Source organism: Zerene cesonia, unplaced genomic scaffold (assembly GCF_012273895.1).
Source record: "Zerene cesonia ecotype Mississippi unplaced genomic scaffold, Zerene_cesonia_1.1 Zces_u007, whole genome shotgun sequence".
Lineage (NCBI taxonomy): Eukaryota > Metazoa > Arthropoda > Insecta > Lepidoptera > Pieridae > Zerene > Zerene cesonia.
Genome location: NW_024045137.1, coordinates 1332911 through 1354978, shown reverse-complemented (window position 1 = coordinate 1354978; position 22068 = coordinate 1332911). Strand labels below are relative to the sequence as shown.

The 22068-nt window shown below is 37.6% G+C and overlaps 1 protein-coding gene across 1 annotated transcript in view; it reads right to left on the bottom strand.

The window, feature by feature from the left end:
• LOC119839021 (1-phosphatidylinositol 4,5-bisphosphate phosphodiesterase epsilon-1-like) overlaps window positions 1-22068 on the bottom strand; it is a 135143-nt gene that overhangs the window by 36815 nt on the left and 76260 nt on the right. The window contains exons 6-22 of the mRNA XM_038365190.1: window positions 21657-21830; window positions 15356-15454; window positions 13986-14091; window positions 13068-13246; window positions 11958-12153; window positions 11219-11351; window positions 10425-10554; window positions 9175-9378; window positions 8744-8897; window positions 7720-7916; window positions 6576-6674; window positions 5260-5382; window positions 4443-4573; window positions 3985-4083; window positions 2861-2973; window positions 1413-1540; window positions 413-557 (exon numbers count right to left, since the gene is read on the bottom strand). Of these exons, the coding sequence (XP_038221118.1) occupies window positions 413-557; window positions 1413-1540; window positions 2861-2973; window positions 3985-4083; window positions 4443-4573; window positions 5260-5382; window positions 6576-6674; window positions 7720-7916; window positions 8744-8897; window positions 9175-9378; window positions 10425-10554; window positions 11219-11351; window positions 11958-12153; window positions 13068-13246; window positions 13986-14091; window positions 15356-15454; window positions 21657-21830 (2410 nt within the window). The remainder of the gene's footprint in view (window positions 1-412; window positions 558-1412; window positions 1541-2860; window positions 2974-3984; window positions 4084-4442; window positions 4574-5259; window positions 5383-6575; window positions 6675-7719; window positions 7917-8743; window positions 8898-9174; window positions 9379-10424; window positions 10555-11218; window positions 11352-11957; window positions 12154-13067; window positions 13247-13985; window positions 14092-15355; window positions 15455-21656; window positions 21831-22068) is intronic.

The window sequence follows — 22068 nt, the reverse complement described above, 5'->3', positions numbered from 1 at the left end:
GGCGAATGATAATACTATTTTTTGGTGAATAATTAAAGTTCCAGCAAATGGCGTTGTTAAGTAACGAAGTCAATGAGTGTTTGCTTTGAGGTTAGACTAATTGTTTATATTGTTTTGTGTCTTCTTAATGCACGTGTTCACTTAAAAAAGCCTAAACGATCTTGGAAAAAAACGCTTATAAACAATCTAACTTCACGAAATTAAACCGAGCAAAGCTCGGTCATCCAGGTACTTATTATTAATGTAATGCGTCGTTTTGCATCCGTGAGTGGGATATACAAACATATATATATATAATTATATACAAATATCTACACATAGCAATAAATACATAAATTTTTAAATGTACGGTAACGACCACTTCATATCATGTGACCCAACTGCTGCTATAAAAAAGAAAATCGTCACTTACCTGACTATACAACTCGACAGACGACTCCCCCTTGAGTTGGTGTCCGGTCAAGTAAGTGTTGTGACTGCTCGCGATGTAGTACTGACTCAGGGGACCTGACATTTCCTTGATCAGATCCCTCGTTTGATCCTCGTCTGGTGGTTTCCTGGCAAAACGTTACTATCTTATTATTTTGGATAATGCAAATACCTATCATAAAAAAACAGATTCTTAGCGAATATAAACCAAGTAGATAAACAAAGAAATAAAGTAGGTTTTATTTATAAAATACTAGCGGTTCGCCCCGGCTTCGCCCTTGTTTTATATATAGCCTTCCACAAGAAATGGGCTATCTAACACTGAAAGAATTTTTACATTCGAACCAGTAGTTCCTGAGATTAGTGCGTTCAAACAAACTTCAGCTTTATAATGTTTGTATAGATTGAATTTAAAAAACGGAATTAAATTCAATACAGACCTTAAATATACTCATATGTATGTTTAGAAATATTCATACTAATCTTATGTTTAATATATAAAACGCAAAGGTATCAATAGGTATTAGACTGAAGTATCAACGATCAGATCGGTCCAATAACAACTACTGGATGAATCGAACTGAAGTTCAACAGTATTCAATAAGAAAGATTCTTTCCCCAAGGGGACACAATGTGGCATGACAGTTCTGGACCCACTTTTCCTCAAAAATCAAGCCTATTTCATGCATGAGGGTTTGTATGATGTCCGTTGGGGATAGATAGATAGATAGATAGATAGATAGATAATGGTGTTGGCAGAATATCAGCGTCAGGGTCCCATTGACTCTGACATTTATGCTGAGCCAAGACCCTTTTTAGGAACACAGTGCACATTTGTCTCCGTCCTTTTTTTTTCCTCTCTATGTTAATTTTTCTTTGTGTAATCGTCTTAATTTGTAATTGTCATGTATTTAATGTGTTCTTTTAATAAACTTTTTATCTATCTATCTATCTATCTATAGAAAACACTAAATTAAACTCACCCCATAAAGTTGCCAACTCTCCGTTGTTCTGGTACAAACGCGTAATTGTCTTTGTCTGATAGAAATCGGACGAAGCCCTCGAAAGACAGGCAGTTTTCAGACCTCAGCGTAGGGTCTGGTTCGTGCCTCTGCAAACAATTGTAAACTTATTGTAAACTGGCTGCGCTCCACGGTTTTACCCGCGTAAGCCCGTATCCCGTAGAAACATCGGGATAAAAATTTGCTTATATGTTATTCCAGTTGTCCAGCTATCTACGTACCAAATTTCATTGCATTCGGTTCAGTAGTTTGTGCGTGAAAGAGCAACAAACACACACACACATGCTTAAAAGCTTTCGCATTTATAATATTAGTAGAAAGAATTATTGTTAATTAGATAAGTTTATTAAAAGAGACCAGAGAATATTATATATAACAGATACTAGGTTTCCGCCCGCGTGGAATTCGGTTGTATCCCGCGACACGGTAATTAGTAGCCTATAGTCTTTCCCAAGGTATATTAATATATAAAATTCTCGTGTCACAGTTTTCGTTGCCATACTCCTCCGAAACGGCTTGACCGATTTTGATGAAATTTTTTGTGCTTATACGGTATCTATGAGAATCGGCCAACATCTATTTTTCATACCCCTAAATGATTTTGATTGATTACTCTTGTAAGGCAGAACAGCGTTTGCCGGGTGCAACTAGTATAATATAGTATATATATAGTCTTTTATAGACTATTTGTCAAGATTGGTTAAGTGGTTTAGGTGTGAAAGAATCTTACATGATTTTATGTTTGACACTAAGGAACTTCCATACAAACTGTCATCCCCTATTTCAAACCTATTTACCATTTTTTCGCATTAGTACGGTAAGTCCTTTCCTAAGTTCAGTTCTATAATCATACCAAAATTCATCAAAATCGGTTCAGTTGTTTAGGCGTGAAAGCGTAACAGACGGACATAACGACGGAGTTACTTTCGTATTTATAATATTATAGTAGGGATTCTGTGCAGCGTGTCTTTCACATAAAATATAAGTTGAATAATTTAATGCGCTCGGTTTAGGCTGTCAAATACTATATCAATAAATTGAGGCACAGAAAACCGACGTTAAATAATAGCATGCTATTTTGTTTCGTACGGTGAGTGTGGGAGACGGAGGCCCGTTTCCTATTCCTGACCCTTCCCAGTGCATACTGGGAAGGGTCCTTTCCAGTCATCAACTGTTTCCTTATCCCTTACCCCTTAAAAGCGGGTAGCGCATTCGCTTCTAAGGGGATCCTCTTCGAATGTTCATGGGTATGTTCACAGTGGTGATCACTTACCATCAAGCGAACCACCACCTCAGTGTCCCGCTATGACATAAAAAAAACCTTATTTTGACCCCTTAATATGTAATAACTTCTTTTCGTAAATGGCTAAAATATTAAACAAATAATCATATTCGTCTATAAAACATACCTGAATAATATCCTTTAGTTGCTGTTCAGTTTTCGGCTCACTTTGTCTCGTTTCGCAGAACTTCCCCAGCGTTGGTAATGATAACACTCTACCACTTAAGTCTGCGTTTGCACCTGCACCAATTTTTATTTATATCACATTCAATAAATGAGAGTATTTCAATAATAGAGTAAACTAGTTGCGCTCGGTTTCACCCGCGTAAGTCCGTATCCCGTAGGAAAATCGGGATAAAAAGTTGCCTATATGTTATTTCAGTTGTCCAGCTGTCTGCGTACCGAATTTCATTGCAATCAGTTCAGTAGTTTTTGCGTGAAAGAGCAACAAACACACACACATCCTTACAAACTTTCGCATTTATAATATTAAGTAGGATTATAGTAGGATAGGATAGGACTACTGACTGCCAAAGAATTAGGGTAGATATTCTTTTTTTAATCGCAGTAGTTATGATTTTATTTTTTATTGTAAAATTTTTACTAATCATATTTTTGGGGGATTTGTTTAGGGGTTGAGGGAGGGGGTTGAATAAAGTCTCACGTCATGACACCATACGGGAAATCTAAAAAAAACACCTCAAGGTTTTATGAACGCCCCCTTAATGAATAGGTCAAATTCAAGCGAAGTCGGACGATATCGTAGTAGTGTACTATGCAATATAATCGTAATACAATCGATAACAATATTGTCGGATAAAAAATCTGTTAACTATAGGTAGTAGGATAGTAGGATCAGTAGGATGATCACGAGGCAAGTATTGAGGCCGCGTCGTATCGTCGAACCTTGGCAAAGCCTAGCTTCTCGCCACCCGTGATCTCTGGGATTTTATATTCTTTAAGAAATTTCTAATTTTCTTCTGCGCAATATGTCCCATCTGACTTGTGTGATATAAATACATTATTTATTTACACACTACACACTAGTTATTTCATTACATATATTAAGTCGGTTTCTTACAAACATACAAGCAAACAGGTGATAATCAGAGCTTGTTAATTATATAAATTTTTGCCCCATTGACTCCTGGACTCTCTGTCTAAAATGGAAATGACCCTTGACCCAAAAGAGACCCATGGAAAACAATTGGAAACAAACACCAAGTCAGTTCTTAAATATAGTTAAAGTACCTGGTAACGCAGCGGCTGCCAAGACGTCGAAAGCTTTCTTTCGACTGGCTTTGTCGCTAGGCGGCTCTAGGTCTAGCGATCCGTTCCTTGTTAGAAGACCTGTAGAATTTATTTACGTATAAAGTAACCTAGTGAAGTTCTGAGTCCCGTAGTGGGATATGGGGCAGATGATGTACATCTGTTTCACTGATCGATTTTCTTTATGGACAAGTAGGTGATCAGACTTCTGTTCTGCGAGATCGAGACTTCTTTTATTTAGAGTTTAACCAGTAAATGTTCCACAAATAAACAAGTATAATATATACAATTCATCTTAGAGCTATGTGTACAATTATTATTAGGTAAATATCACATGCGGATAAAGATATATTAAAAATGAAAATGCAAATTAAATTGATTCTAATCGCCAATTTGTGAGACTACTTAATTATATCGACATCTTAACTAAGTTATCTTACCAGTGCGGTAGGCGTTGCGTGCGAACAGCTCGGGCGAGCTGCGGCTGCGCTCCGCCGCCAGCAGCGCGGCGCGCGTGCGCGGCACCGCCAGCTGCTCGAACACGCCACGGAGCTCGCTGCGCATCACTAGGCTGGGGGTGATAGAGTTGTAGAGTTGTAGAGTTATAGAGTTTTAGAGATGTAGAGTTGTAGAGATTAAGTACATATCATAAGAGAGATATCGGTGCGCATCACTAGGCTGGCAGTGGTACAGTTGTAGATTGTAGAGATGTAGAGACGTACATAATAATAGAGATATCGGTGCGCATTACTAGGTTGGGAGTGGTAGAGTTGTAGATTGTAGAGATGTAGAGACGTACATATTAAGAGAGATATCGGTGCGCACCACCAGGCTGGGCGTGGTAGAGTTATGGAGTTGTACAAAATAAGAGAACTTCGGATAGTGGGCCCAATGTAGATGAAGAGATGCAATATGATCGAGAGCTTTAAGCGCATTACTAAACCAGGGGTGGTAGAAAATTCGGAATAAATGCAGTGATAAAGAAAGTTATAGAGAGTAATTGTAGAGTCGTAACGTTATAATGCGCTTACACGTCATTATGTTAACTTTCTAAATTAAGAAGCAAATTTAAAAATCAAAGGCTCTTGATAGTAGAGCGGTAGAGTGGTATATATATCTAATATGGTTAAGCGAATATTTGCATCACGACACGACGTCATATTAAATGTATAAAACCGATTAGCTTCCTACGACACCTAAGTGTGTTTCCCACAAGTGGACTAACTCACACACCATTCACTTATGCCTAAGCCTTACCTAAAACTCCTGAAAAGCGCGACAAAATCCATGAAATCGAGTTGTGTTTCGTATCCAACGGAGCCCGTCCTCAGATGTTTCATGTTCTCCCAAAATCGCTCACTCGTTTCCAATCTTCTTAAACTGCAACATAAGATACGATCAAACTCTAACTCAAACTCAATTTTAAACACTAACTCGAAGTCTAAAACTTATTTATTAAACGAGACTTCTAGAAGTGATTTTGGATTGTCATAATCAAGAATGCTTAAGCTACACGTTTAAATATAATCGTTGCAAAATTTTAACTTCACCAACTTTAAAAAAAGGAGCACGTTCCAAATTCTTCGGATATTTTATTAACCAGCTGTAACACGCGGCATTACTCGCGCAGTACCCGGGTATAAAGTAGTCTATGTGCTAATCCAGATTATAATAAATATATCTCTGTATCAAATTTCATCAAGAAATGACGAACTATTTTCACGTGAAGTCTGAAGAAGGGATAATTTGGAAACTTTTCGATCAAGGAGCGATTTGTCTTTCAGCGTACATATAATCATTATTTTTTAACAACACTTGAATCGTCTTCAAACCTCAAAAGTAAAAAATAATAAAAAAAAAGTGTGTGTGCGATTCACACACGATAGAAGTGAAACTTCAGTAAATCGACAAAAGAATGAGATGAATATATACAAAATATAAAATAGTATGTATATTTCTGTCTCATTCTTTTCCGGTTTCATTCTACACATTTTTGTATTTGTGTCTCTTACCTGTCGTTTTTTCCATTGCATCAGCTTTGAAATCACAACGATTCTAAAGAAGTTTCACTACAAGTTTTCAGAAGTTTTTAAAGGCCAACCACTCATCTATTCGAAGCCGACATACGCAACATACGAAAAGAAATATAAGCTTAATCGGAAACTGGTAAATGAGAAATTGTACTTCTAAGATTTAACTTCACTGTGAATTACATGGTTTTCCCTCGATTTCCCTGAGTTTCCAGCTTCGTATCTTGACTTGGTGGTAATGAGAACACATCCGGAATTCACAATTGCCGAAATTATGATCAATACATACAAAAGATATACAGAAGAACATAGAACCTCCTTTTGTTATTGAAAGTCGGTTAAAATACAGTTATATACCTGTCACATAACTACTTAGGTACTTTTTCGTAAGTATTTAAATTAAAAAAAATGCACCTATTTTTTTAGTTTACCACAGATAACAACACAACGTAACTAGATCTAACTAATAAATACAAAATATGTAAGTTATATATATAGATAAATTTATATGTGGGGTATAGTACAGGCACAAAGATATCTCACCTACTCCTGTTAGGCGAGTTGGAAGTAATGCTGGTGGCTGTGAGGCTGCTGTGGCGCGGCCCACATGATGTGTGATGGCTGGATGCTGCTGAGTAAGAGCTGGGGGAATAATTGATAATCACTACATAGTATAAAACAAAGTCGCTTTCTCTGTCCCTATCCCTATGTCCTTACGTATGCTTAAATCTTTAAAACAATTAAATCAATTTATTGTTATTTTAGTTTGTTTTCTTTTGTTAACCGTACTTATAACGCTAAGCGAGTAAAAATGATGTAAAAAATTGTATTTCTCTGTAAGTGATTTAATTGTAATCTTTAGAGAAATAAATATATTTCACCGTAAAACTTTCCATCTGATTTTAATGGGAGTTTTATAGGAGTACTCCTATAGAGGAAGGTTTATATGTATAATAACATCTATTAAACTACTGCGAATTTATCGTGTGCGAAACGGCGAGCAAATGCTAGTGGTAAGTCTTATAGTCTTATAGTATATGTAATAATTTGTTTATTGAAAGGAATATTAAAAATTTCAAAATTATTAGAATATATAGTATAATTATATTAGTAGTGACTCAACTACTGAGTGTGATAAGGAAATAATGAATCAATTCCCTATTTTCCATGTTTTTTTTTTATGTAACAGCGGGCAACTGAGCTGGTGGTTCGCCTAATGATAAGAGATCATCATCACCCATAAAAAAATGCAGGGGTATTGCCTCTAAGAATGCGCTACCCGCTTTTAAAGGACAAGGGATAAGGAAGGATAGATGATTGGAAAGAAGGAATGGATTAGGAAGGGAGAAAATAATTATCTTTTTTTAAACTACGTCTGGATGAATAAAAGTTACAAATGCTTACATCAGTATCTCGTGATCACACTAGTCTATAGGTAAAAAGTGAAGTCCCGTGCCCCCTAGTGGGGTATGGGGCAGATGATGTACATCTGTTTCACTGATCGATTTTCTTTATGGACAAGTAGGTGATCAGCCTTCTGTGTCCTGCCAGACCGAGACATTTTTTTTTATTTTTTTATTGTCGTCCCCACCGGGAATTGAACCCAGGACCCCTCGGTTCTACGCTCAAGCGTTAACCACTGTACCAAGGAGGTGGTCGGTCTATAGGTAAATAACTAAAATATTACCTATGTCTAGGCGAAGTATAGGTCTCTTCCTCACTTCTAGTCCCAGAAGTGCTATAACTTCTTGGAGAACCCTTCAGCTCTGAAGTGGACCGGTTTTTCTTGAATTTCACACCACTTTTACTGGACTCGGTCTCCGCATATTTGATTGGAGTGGAGTGACAGGAACTGCCGTATATGGATTCTCGGCCACCGAATATCTGGATAATTGAAAGTATCTAATTTTTAGTTTTATAGCATTGAAATGCTTTATAATTTAATTTTTTTTTCTATTCTTTCAAAATTTCTCATTTGAAAGTATCTTTTAATGTGAGAGTCGAGCATGCTTCGACACGAATTGGGTCAGGTCGTACAGAGGATCTACCACAACCCCACAGAAAAGCGTGAAATAGTAGCATGCTGCTGTGTTTCGTATGGTGAGTGGGGGAGTCGGAGGCCCGTTTCCTTATCCTGAACCTTCCTAGTCCATTCCCTCTTTCCAGTCGTCTATTTTTCCCTTAACCCCTTAAAAGCGAGCAGCGCATTCGCAGCGGCACTACCTGCGAATGTCCATGTGGTAGTGATCACTTACCATCAGGTGAACCACCAGCTCAGTTGCCTGCTATGACATAAAAAAAAGTATTGGAAATGCGGATATTTGAATCATCATCATCATCAGCCCATATATGATCCCACAGCTGGGACATATGCCTCCTATGAGGGTTCAGGCCAAAATTCACCACGCTGGTCAAGTGCGGGTTGGCAGATGTCACATTACGTTGAACTTTTTGATTCTTGGACATGCCGGTTTCCTCACGATGTCTTCCTTCATCATTTTAAGCAGTGGTGATGTTATCCCCATTTGCAGATAAATTGAAAAATCATCATCATCTTTATTTCCTGCACGCTCGCCCGGTATCGAACCCCGACTTATCGATTTTGAAGTCCGAGGTTCTCACCACTGAGCCTGTTTCTTTATATTTTGATATTTAAATGCGGTTATGTAATTGCATTGAAAATTTCCTACAATGGTAAGTAAACCCCTCACCCGGATAGCGTCAGACACCAGTGGCTCGCAGCAACACCCGTCCTCATAGTACAGAGCTGTGTATTTATTCTTCAGCCAGGCTAAACTTCTGTCAGCCAGCTTTGTCTGGCTTATTAAAGCTTTGATCACAGAATGCAAACCGACAGCCCATACTCTGAAAAATAATCAGTAGTTTTACTAGTTTCAATTGTTTATCAACCTTTAAAGTCTTGCAAATAAATGCAATTTGAATTTGAATTTGAATTTGAATTTGAATTAAAAAAAAATGGTTCACAATTCGACAGAATTTTTTTGCAATTGAATTGGGGACTCCGTTTTTGCGACGTCGTTTTTATAATGAAGATCACAGTTATACACACAACCATACACACACACACGTACACATACATACACACACACACATACACACACACACACACACAATAACTCACCTATAAGAGTATGGAGGCAACAAAAAATGGACAATCCTGTTATCACTCAAGGTCTTCCCATACACCAAGGATATGACATGGGCCCTTTGGCTACAGGTTTCAAGGCCATGCCTCTTAGCGCAAGCCACCAGCTCCGCTATGTCCTTAGGCTCTAACAGCTTACCGCCCAGACGCATGTCCTTCACGCACTGGAGGTCGATGAAGCTGAAAGAAACGTATTATATTTTTTGCAAGTATGACAAATTATGAAAGTGCATTATGTCTATGTTTAACATGCCATTACATTCTTATGATTAACCTGTTTGTATGTAACCGACTCGTTTAGTCTCGATTATGACTAGGATCGGTGAATACAATTATTTCATGAGTTTCTCTTATTATCCTGATTCGGATTGCCAGGATTAAATAATTTCTTACATACACATCTATATTCGAGATAGTTTAACAATATAGTTGATTTTATCATTAATAATTAATGAATGATAATAAATATCATAATACGTATATTTATCATTCTATTTTTTGGATGAATTCTGACAAATCCAGTTATGAAAAAAGGAATCGCAAAACAAACCCTACATCAAGTAAACATGTAGAAAAATATAGGTACCTATTATTATTATTATTATAGTAACAGATAGATTTGCAAAATAAGATAAAGAAAGAAAGAAAGATAATTAGCTCATAACATCACAGTAAGTAGTCAAAATCATATATCTTCAAATAGAAGCAGATTAGTAGGTTAAATATTTATTTGTTAATTTAAGAAATAAGGCATCCTACTAATATTGTAAATGCGAAAGTTTGTAAGGATGTGTGTGTGTTTGTTGCTCTTTCACGCAAAAACTACTGAACCGGTTGCAATTATATTTGGTACATAGATAGCTGGACAACTGGAATAACATATAGGCAACTTTTTATCCCGATATTCTTTCCGCAAAGAAAGTGCGGGGTGAAGCAAGTCTGTAATTAGGCCTAAATCTTTCTTCAGTTTCGCCCCTCTATAGAATACTACGCTACAGATGCGCGTGGAATTCCCGGGATAAAAACTATCCTACATCCTTTCTCGGGTCTCAAAGTACTTCACTGTACCTTCACCTATATTTCATCTATATCGGTTCAGCGATTTCAGTGTGTAGAAGAGATATATAGACTAGTAACTTTCGTATGAATATTATTAGTTGATACACTGTTTCTTAAAATGTCCATGAATATTCAAAGGTTTTCTTAACTTAATTTCTCTTACTCACCCCTCCTCACCAACCACTCCTGCTTCTGTCTCATGCACCAGATTACCAGAATACTTCAATGGTATGACTTCCTCTGGGTTGTATGATAAACTTACTTCTGGCTGCTGGACACTTTCTGATGGGGTTTCGCCTGGAAGATGATCGTATGTGAGATATCGTTGGAAGTAATGATATTTATTAAAAAAATTTAAATAAAAAGGGGGTGTCATAAGCTGTGGCGATGCCGGTAAGCTAGTATTAAATAAATCCTTATCCGACTAATATTATAAATGCGAAAGTTAGTAAGGATGTGTGTGTTTGTTGCTCTTTCACGCAAAAACTACTTAACCGATCACAATGGAATTTGGTAAGTATATAGCTGGACAACTGGAAATAACATATAGGCAACTTTTATCCCGATATTCCTACGGGATACGGACTTACGCGGGTGAAAGCGCGGGGCGCAGCTAGTATATTATAAATGTGTAATTTTGTATGCTTGTCTTTCTTCAAAAATAGCAATGCAGCATTATTTTTTTATCATATATCATGTTATGACCTAGCTCTTCTCAATAAATGGGCTATTCAATATTTTTTTAAATTCGCATCAGTAGTTCCTGAGATAAGCGCGTTCAAACAAACAAACTCTTCAGGTTTTCATTATTAGTATAGATTTTATTACATTGCAATAGACAGCTAGAGAGTGACATAGAATATTATTTACTACATAAACTATCATTCATCATCATTCATATGGGACTGCCTCGATTCAACGAGCGAAGCCGCGATCGAAAAGCTAGTTAATATAGACTCACCGCAGTGCGCATGCGGCCTGTGCGCGGTGCGACACCAGGCGAGCAGCGCGCATGCGCGCTCCAGCCGGAGATGCACGAAACCCCCACCCCACTCCGCCTCACCCACTATACACGCCGTGCCGTGGTGCATTATCTATGATATTAAGTATGTATATATAAATATGTTTATATGTGTGTGTATATATATATAATATATATACAAACACACATGTGTGTATAATTTTACTATCAATATTATTATTATATATCTAGTCATATTATTATTATATGTATAGTCTTCTATTGTACCCGAGGTTGTCTGGAAGAAATCGGTCTAAGCGATAAGACCGCCCATTGTACTTAGATGTAAGCTTTATTTGTCTTTTCTTTTTCTTTAATGTTAAATAAGTGCAATAAAGGATAAATAAATAAAGAAATAAATAAGTATTGATATGAATTTTTAATTTAGTTGTAGTCATAGAGCATCGAAATCCTACTAATATTATAAATGCGATAGTTTGTAAGGATGTGTGTGTGTTTGTTGCTGTTTCACAAAAAAACTAAGGAGTCGATTGCAATGAAATTTGGTACGTAGAGCTGGACAACGGGAATAACATATAGGCAACTTACGGTTTTATATTTATTGTTATTATATTATTATTTAGTTTTATGTGAGAATCGGCCAACATCTATTTTTCATACCCCTAAATGATAAGAGTAAGGACAGCGTTTGCTGGGTGCAGCTAGTCCATATATATACCTGCAGGACATGTCTATCCACTCGATCCCCGTTCTGCGGCGCGAGGGGGAACATAGTGACCGCGTGGTCGTGAGGCAGTGGCTGCACGGGGCTATACCCACCACCCTCTAGTTCATACAACGCTTCGTTTTCGAATGTGGCTCCTTTGTGTGTGGGGGGAGAGAAGACGGGCTGCTCGCAGGTGGAGATCACTGTTCTGCATGTAGAAGGTATATGTTAATTTTTAGTTTCATTGCATTTAATTTATTATCAACTGTGGCGACTTTTTTTTTATGTCATAGCGGGCAGCTGAGCTGGTGGTTCGCCTGATGGTAAGCGATCACCACCGCCCATAAACATTCGCAAAGGTAGTACCTCTGTGAATGCGCTGCCCGCTTTTATGGGGTAAGGGAAAAGGAAAGGTTTAACGACTAGAAAGAAGGAATGGACTAGAACGGGTGAGGAAAAGGAAACAGGCCTCCGGCTCCCCCACTCACCGTACGAAACACAGTGGCATGCCACTATTTCACGCCGGTTTTCTGTGTGGGTGTGGTACTTCCCCGGTGCGAGCTGGCCCAATTCGTGCCGAAGCGTGCTCGACTCCCACAATAACTACTTTTTTCTTTCATTCGTATCTGGTAATGTTTCATATTGCTTGAGATGTTTGATCAACAATTCTATAGATGGCGTGGTGCAAGGCACATGGAAGCAAAGGTGTAGAAGATATTCGATTGCTGAAGCGTGATCACGGATGGATTAAAGGCCACTACATCAATAATTATAAGATTTTACAACATTTATTAATTTATACGTACATAAACCGCACCATCACTGCTCCAAAGACTATAATAATTTCGATAACTATATAGATAATAGGGATTCTAACTATGACAACGACCATGTCGATGGCCGTGACCATGACCTTGAATTGAGAGTGACTGTGACTATGATGATTACTATTACGATTTTAAATGCTTTGATGATGAATAACAAGTTAGCTACGTGATCTTATTAATCATGGTCGTGACCACAATCATGACCATAATCATAACCATGACCAACACGATTATGGAGAAGAACATGCCTTAAATTACGGCTATATTAATGATGATGACAATCAAAATAAATCACCTTAAATAATCACCGAACACCGGCGTGCTGGTCCTTGCCAGAGCATGCCTGTGCTGGTGGAAGCTCGCTATGTGGTCCATCACAGCCTGCGTCCGGTACACCTTCTCGAGGTTCACCAGACCCTCGGGGCCGACCCGACGGAAGGCTTGTTCCCCTTCATCATCAAACGATGCAATGTACTAGAAAATTGTGGGTAACCTTTAAGTTTCTGAACGAATGTCATTTGGTTAGTATCTTCAGTAAGAATGATGAGATTTAATGGATTAAGTTAATAATATACAGGCTATAATATACTTCATGAATGTGAAAAATTTTCAATACGATAATTTATAACGTTGCATACATTACAAGCAGTTTACCAACTAATTATATGGTGTACTACTTTTGACGATTTTTAGCGTTCCGTACGTGTTTGTCCGTCTGTCTTTTAGTTTGTGTCACCGGCTCTATATCTCTATTTAAATTTTCATGGAAAATCTAATTCAATTGCCGTAATAAACAATAAAACGCTGGCAAGGTCATAAATGGGTGACCATATAGAAATTAAAGTCGTTTTAACGGAAATCAAACGCGATTTACAGCGAGACTGTCTCCCCGTGACCACGCTCGCTGTAAAGCGTTCGAAACGTCGGGTTAATAGTAAAACGAATAAATCGCGTTTCAAATCCGTTAAAAAGACTTTAACTTCTAAATGCATAATACTCGCGTAAAATCAAATAAGAAACACTATGGGTGACCATATTTTTGCGATTGCTCTTTTTCCTAATTGTACGGAAACTTTAATGTCGCGGGTCCAACTGGTACTTGACTGATTTTTATGACGATATATACTTGTCTCCCTGTATAGATGACATTTTGAAATTCTGAACTTCTTATTATTTAATTTTAATGTATTTTCAAATCAATTACGACACTTACCACTTGTCGTGTCGGTTCATTCCTGGGGTCCCTTTTGCAGCTGTCTTTTAACGGGCTCGTGTCTGATCTCTTGCTTTCTCGTCTGCTGTCCTTCTTCAGCGACCCCCTGAGGGTGGTTATTTATTTATTTATTTAGGACAACTTACAAAACAGACACCATTACATGATTACAGATATAAAAGATACAGATAGATAGCCGAGTGATGATTTAATTACAAGTTGCCACGGCTTGTTAACGGACAGTAAAAAATATACGAAATAAATCTTAATTGAAAACATTCATATTTATTTTAAAAACTACAATCTGCATTAAAAATAAAATTCATTATTATACTAGCTGCACCCTGAAACACCCTGAACGCTGTTCTGCCTTACTCTTATCCTTAAGGGGCATGAAAAATAGATGTTGGCCGATTCTCATAGATACCGGATAGCACAAAAAATTTCATCAAAATCGATCAAGCCGTTTCGGAGGAGTATGGCAACGAAAACTGTGACACGAGAATTTTGTATATTAGATAAACATTTAAATTCATAAAAATCAGTAGGGAACATAAAATATAACTATCAGCTTAATCCACATTTAAAAAATATCACAGCAAAATAAATAGGCACTTTTAATACAATAACCAGGTAATTATAATCTCACTAATACATTAATCGATTAGTCTAAACAATAATATAAATGAAGTTATATATATAGTTTATGTGAAGTCCCGTGTCCCCTAGTGGGGTATGGGGCAGATGATATACATCTGTTTCACTGATCGATTTTCTTTGTGGACAAGTAGGTGATCAGCCTTCTGTGTCTTGCTAGACCGAGACATTTTTTTTTTTGTGCGTCCCCACCGGGAATCGAACCCAGGACCCCTCGGTTCTACGCTCACGCGTTAACCACTGTAACTGTACCAAGGAGGCGGTCTAATATATATATAGTTTACTTATATATAATTATGTGAATTTAAAAGCAAGATTTTGGGTCTATTGTTACTTTATATTGAAACGAAATCGAATCGAATCGAATTAAATACTATTTTAAATTAGCACCTTTCTTGTCGGCTCCTCCCCGAAGAAAATTATTTATGAACCCTTATTATGTGTAATCCTACTATCCAATCCTACTAATATTATAAATGCGAAAGTTTGTAAGGATGTGTGTGTGTTTGTTGCTCTTTCACGCAAAGACTACTGAACCGATTGCAATAAAAATTTGGTACGTAGACAGCTGGACAACTGGAATAACATATAGGCAACTTTTTATCCCGATGTTCCTACGGGATACGGACTTACGCGGCTGAAACCGCGGGGCGCAGGTAGTAGTTCATAAAGAAAGCAAGTAAGGAAAGAGACATATATAAGGTTAATCATACCTATCATCTTTTGTAGATTCCCTTTTGAAGTCTCGACGATGTGTCGGCGTCGCAGCCACCGAATGTGTGGTGAGTGAAGGTGTAGCAGCCAGGATTTCTCTGCAATAATTTAATCCATATTAATATCTACCGGGCAAGTTTTTTTTTTATGTAACAGTCGGCAATGGAGCTGGTGGGACGCCTGATGGTAAGCGCTACCACCGCCCATGAACATTTGTAGAGGCATAAGGTCCTTTGCAGACCTTACGCCTCTACAAATGGATTGTAGACTTTTTGGGAAGGGATTAAGAAAGGATTGGCGATAGGAATAAAGGAAAGGACTGGAAAGGGTAAAGAAAAGGATATGGGCCTCCGGAAGTACCACACCCCCACAGAAAACCGGCGTGAAATAGTGGCATGCCACTGTGTTTCGTACGGTGAGTGGGGGAGCCGAAGGCCCGTTTTCACCCATCCTAGTCCATACCTTCTTTCCAGTCTTTAATCCTTTCCTTTTCCCTTAACCCATAAAAGCGGGCAGCATATCCGTAGAGGAACTACCTTTGCGAATGTTCATGGGCGGTGGTGATCGCTTACCATCAGGCGACCCACAAGCTCTGTTGCCCGCTATTACATAAAAAAAAATACTGGCTGCACGCCCCGGCTTCGCCCGAGTTTGCATTTATCGGAATTGAAATAATATAAACTATGCTATCTTTTAAGTTGGATCAAACTGCACACGGTGTGCAAATTTGATTAAAACCGGTTGAGTAGTTTAGGAGTCCATCGCGGACAAACAATTTATATATTACTAAGTTGAAGAGTTCGTTTGATAGGACGCGCTAATATCACGAATTACTAGTTTGAAACGATTAAAGTTTTGCTGTTGGATAGTCGCTGTTGGTAGAATAGAAGTAAAAAAGTTTCAAATGTATTTTATGTTCAATTGAAAATTGTTGACATCATTCCAGTTGTCCAGCTGTCTACGTACAAAGTTTCATTGCAATCGGTTCAGTAGTTTTTTCGTGGAAGAGCAACAAACACACACTTCCTTACAAACTTTCGGATAGGATTAGGGTAGGATTCAAAAACGATGTTTTTATTAGAGAAATAACCGTTTTTTTGGATTAAAAAAACATGACGCTTAACAAAATCAAATCCAGTTCTGGAAAACTAGATAGGTAACTCTTTTCTTCAATTTAAAATTACACCATATTATCTATCAGTGTATTCAATTACATTATCAATGACATTACAATTCAAACATTAATCTTTAGCCTAGCAACCTTAGCCTTTTCCTTTTGGAATGAAAAGCAATTGACTGGGAAGGAAGAGGCCTTTCCTGGTCCATTCCATCTTTCCAGTCGTCTTTCCTTTCCCTATCCTTTACCTCTTAAAAGGGGACAGCGCATTCACAGAGCCACTACCACTGCGAATGTTCATGGGTGGTGGTGATCGCTTAACATCAGATTAGCCACCAGCTCACATGCACGCTAATACATACAAAGTAAAAATAAAGTAAATTAAATAATTATAGGCCATTACAACCAAAACTCAACGTAAATCGATAACATAATTTAAATATCCATTTAGAAATTAAAGACCTTTTAACGGATTTTAAACGCGATTTATTCATTATATTATAAGCCCGACGTTTCAAACACTTTAGAGCGACTGAACTACCTCTACCTATCAAAAAACAACAACTTTTGTATGACCTTCAAGACATATAACATCTCAGTCTCCCCGTGACCACGCTCGCTGTAAAGTGTTCGAAACGTCGGATTAATAATATAATGAATAAATCGCATTTAAAATACGTAAAATTAAATGACCGCCTCCTTGGTACAGTGGTTAACGCCTGAGCGTAGAACCGAGGGTCCTGGGTTCAATTCCCGGTGAGGACGCCCAAAAAAAAACATGGTCCGGCAGGACATAGAAGGCTGATCACCTACTTGTCCCTAAGGAAAAACCGATCAGTGAAACAGATGTACATCATCTGCCCCATACCCCACTAGCGGACACGGGACTTCACTTACTTAAAATACGTTAAAAAGTCATAAATTTCCAAATGTTATAATACTCGCTTAAAATCAACGTTAAAACGTTAAAAAACTCAACAAGAAAATAGTATAATTTAAATGTCCAATTAAAAACTAAAATCAAAGCAATAATATGAAAATAAATTATCTAAAAAACACACCCACTTGTTTAATAATAGACGTAATTTGTATACAAGCTTTCCATCATAATAAAACTGAAATAATATACGTAATTGAATATAATTTATCTCTCAGATGCCCAACGTTTTTTTAGGTAACAGTGGCCCCTTTTATGGTTGTTGACCTCTGGATTCTATAAAGGTTTTGTGCACATTGTTACGTCAATAATACTGTTTTATATATCAATGAGTTTATAAGCTTGATTAAACCTAATTATATAAATTTCTATAGAAACTCCTTCGGGTCACCCAAGGGCATGGGACACCCCATCAATTCGCAAGTTCGGCTTGCTCGTGATGTTTTTTTCTATTCTTTAAAAATGTTTCATTCATAAAAGCATTTCAATGCTACAAAACTATTTTTTATAACTTTCAATTACAGAAAAACTTATCTTATCTTTCTTACTAATATTATAAATGCGAAAGTTTGTAAGGATGTGTGTGCGTTTGTTGCTCTTTCACTCAAAAACTACATAACCGATTGCAATGAAATTTGATACGTAGACAGCTGGACAACTGGAATAACATATAGGCAACTTTTTATGCCAATTTTCCTACGGGATACAGACTTACGCGGGGGAAACCGCGGGGCGCAGCTAGTCTATTATATTACCCCCTTTGAATAAACACACGGTTAAATAACAACTTGTCTTTATTCCTGGCAACCGTTATAGGCAAGGTGATCTTTTAAAAAGCTTTTTTTATGTCATAGCGGGCAACTGAGCTGGTGGTTCGCCTGACGGTAAACGATCACTACCGCCCATGAACATTTGCAGAGGCTCAGACCTCTGAGAATGCGCTGCCCGCTTTTATGGATTAAGGGATAAGGAAAAAAGAATGGACTGGGAAGGGCGAGGAGAAGGAAATAGGCATCCGGCTCCCCCACTCACCGTACGAAACACAATAGCATGCTACTATTTCACGCCGGTTTTCTACGGGGGTGTGGTACTTCCCCGGTGCGAGCTATAAGTTGATATAAGTTAAGAAAACACATTAAACTTCATGAGGCTCAAATTGGTTTTAAACCCACTCTGTCCACTGAGAGTGCAATTCTGTATCTGAAGCAGACATTTATTATTATAAAAATAGAGGGACCCTTTAACGGATGCCTATATATTTCAAGAGCGGTTGATGTTATATCTTATATCACGCTAATATTTTTAATGTTTGTCTGTTTGGATGTTTGTCCGTCAATCACGTTGAAACGCCTGAATGGATTGTGATGAAATTTGAAACGTGGTACGACCTAACTTGATAGGATACTTTTTATCCCGATTAAATGCTCCCTTGGGATAAAACAGGCATCTTGATATTCGGGTGGAGTCGGGACGGGATTCTAGTATGTTAAAAACAAAGTAGGGCTGTGTTGAATATTCGTTTATCGTAGTATATTACGATTATATTATGATATGATTCGACATTTTATTTGATCAGATAGCGAATCGAGTATCATATAAGTTATTAAAAGCGACATCTGTATCTTAACTGAGAAACATTCATCCAGCAGAATATTAAAACAGAATTGATATCCAATATACATCCTGTCCTATCCTACTAATATTATAAATGCGAAAGTTTGTAAGGATATGTGCATGTTTGTTGCTCTTTCACGCAAAAACTACTGAAATGATCGCAATGAAATTTGGTACGTAGGTAGCTGGACAACTGGAATAACATATAGGCAACTTTTTATCCCGATATACCTACGGTATACTGACTTACGCGGGTGAAACCGCGGGGCGCAGCTAGTAATATATATGTCTAATGTGTATAAACTTGTGACAGTAATCGTCTGATTTCAGGATCGGACATGGAACTGCCAGCAGAATTCATTAGTTAGCTTTTTGAAGAAAATTGCTGTCAAATCAGATAGGTATAATAGAGAGCCAGGGGTCGTTAGCAACTGTGGATATTATGGGGTTATAAACATTATTTAGGGGTTAAAAGGGATTGTTAGTTAATTATTAGATATATAATACATCCACGTAATATAGCAGAGAGTAAATAGTGATATTAAAAAACAACAGACGTTGTATGACTAGACTCATTCAACTGTGAAGTGTTGGGTGATTAACATGTATATGGAGCTGATAATACCGTTGTTTTTATTTAATTACTTGAATATTATATAGTACTAGCGGTTCGCCCCGGCTTCGCCCGTGGTACATACATAGCCTATGGCCTTCCTCCATAACTAGGCCATTTAACACAGAAATAATTTTTCAAATCGGATCAATGGTTTCTGATATTATCTATGACTGTGAATGACATTGGCCATTGTTACTCGTGTTTTTTAAAATGTGCAAAATTAAATGTACATTTTTCAATATTTCTGAGAGATTTTCTTAATATTTTTTTCCGTAAGAACCTTCTCCTAAGAATAACAAATACTAAAAGCCCATTTAAAAACATAATTAAATTATTCAACAGCGAGTATGATATTGTGGCAATAATGTAAAAAAGAACGAGTCAAGAAAATACAGGGGTTTCTAACAAAGAATCAAAATATGTAAAAAATAAATCGAAAAAGTCCTCTCCGTGTAAACAGCTCCATATAATCCTGTAGCCACAATCCATTAAGGTTAGAAGCACACGATTTCTCTCCTCAGAAATTATTTTTCAGGATTCGCAAAATGATTTTCTGCGATCCCGAGATTTGGACTCGCTGAAATTTCACTTGCTTAATTACGTTTTAGTTTCACTCTTGGGTTTTCCTATTTCTCGCGTCGTTACACACGCTGTTAGTAACTAACGTATATTGAGATTATCCTACTTATATTATAAATGCGAAAGTTTGTAAGGATGTGTGTGTTTGTTGCTCTTTCACGCAAAAACTACTGAACCGATTGCAATGAAATTTCGTATGTAGATAACTGGACAACTGGAATAACATATGGGTAATTTTTTATCCCGTTATTCCTACGGGATAAGGACTTACGCGGGTGAAACCGCGGGGTGCAGCTAGTTATCTATACAGATTACAAAAAGCTGAAAAGTTTGTTTGTTTCAACATGTTTATCTTAGGAACTACGGGCCTGATTTAAAAAATTATTTCAACATTGGATATGAACGTGATCCTTGAGTGGTATGGGCTATATAATATGTACCACAGGGGAAGTCGGGGCACACCGCGAATAAGGACTGTGAAATATTTTTCAACTCGAACCAATAGTTCATGAGATTAGCGCGTTCAAATAAACTCTTCATCCTCAAATCCATATATTTTTTTTTTCTATATTTCAATCTTACATTTTCTTTGGTATTAAAATACGAAAAAAATATAGCTTTATAGTCCTACTATAATATTATAAATGCGAAAGTTTGTAAGGATGTTTGTGTGTTTGTTGCTCTATCACGCTAAAACTACGGAACCTATTGCAATGAAATTTCGTATGTAGATAACTGATCAAGTGGGTAACTTTTTATCCCGATATTTCTACGGGATACGGACTTACGCGGATGAAATCGCGGGCCGCAGCTAGTCTATAATAAAAAAACTTAAAGGCCATATTAATAATAGGGTATCAGAGTAAACAAATTATATGTAATGTAGTAATATTAGTAGAAACCAGTGTAGCTAGCATTTGCCCGTGGTTTCGCACGCGTTAAATTCGGAGCGGTTTAATAATGTTATTATACATATAAACCTTCTGAATCTCTTGAATCACTCTATCTATAAAAAAACTGTATCAAGATCCGGATCTCGGTTGGCTGAAAGGATAGGCGTTATTACGATGATGAAGCATAACCTGGTAATTATGTTAAAGGAGTAAATTCAGCAAATTAATCGAATTGTTCTTGTTTTTGTTGTTGTCTTGAATTTTATTCATAATAGGGCAGCGCTTGACCACGGTCTCGCCTGATGGTAAACTGAGATGTGGCCTAAGATGGAACGCTTTCCCAGAAGGTACCTGTTCAGTCTTCTCTTGTAGACCTCCAGATTGTACTCGTCAGGGTACACAGACTCGGGAAGCATGTTCCAATCCCTTGCGGTTCGAATAAAGAATGTGGAATCATTCGCTTCATCCGGGTACATGGTCCACCAAATAGCGGTGCCTAGAAGCTGTGCACCTCGACGACCGACGGAAGAATGCGGATATTTACCTCAGCTCCCGTAAGAAAGCACCAAAGAACGGTATCAGCCGGCACTCCGGCATGGCCAGCGCTCGACTGAGTGCTCTCTCGTACTCCGCTGACAGCAGAGCAGCGGAGAGAAAGTCCAACGCTGGTAACGGTTCATCAGATATGGTCAGCCAGAATGGCTTCAGTTTGTGAGACCTGGAATAGATTTTTTTGTTTGGTTGGTTGAATGTTGTGGGTACAGCACATTAAAGAAAATACAGGTTAAGCAACAGTTGGCACGGTATTAAAGTGGATGGGTGACCAGTTGGTTTTGCGATTGCTCTTCTCGAATTCGATATAGGCAGAAGGTTTTTCTGAACAATTTAAATTAAAAGTAAAAAGAAATTCGATTACTGTGGCGGGATCAAGGGTGGCCGAAAGGCTAGGCGATGTT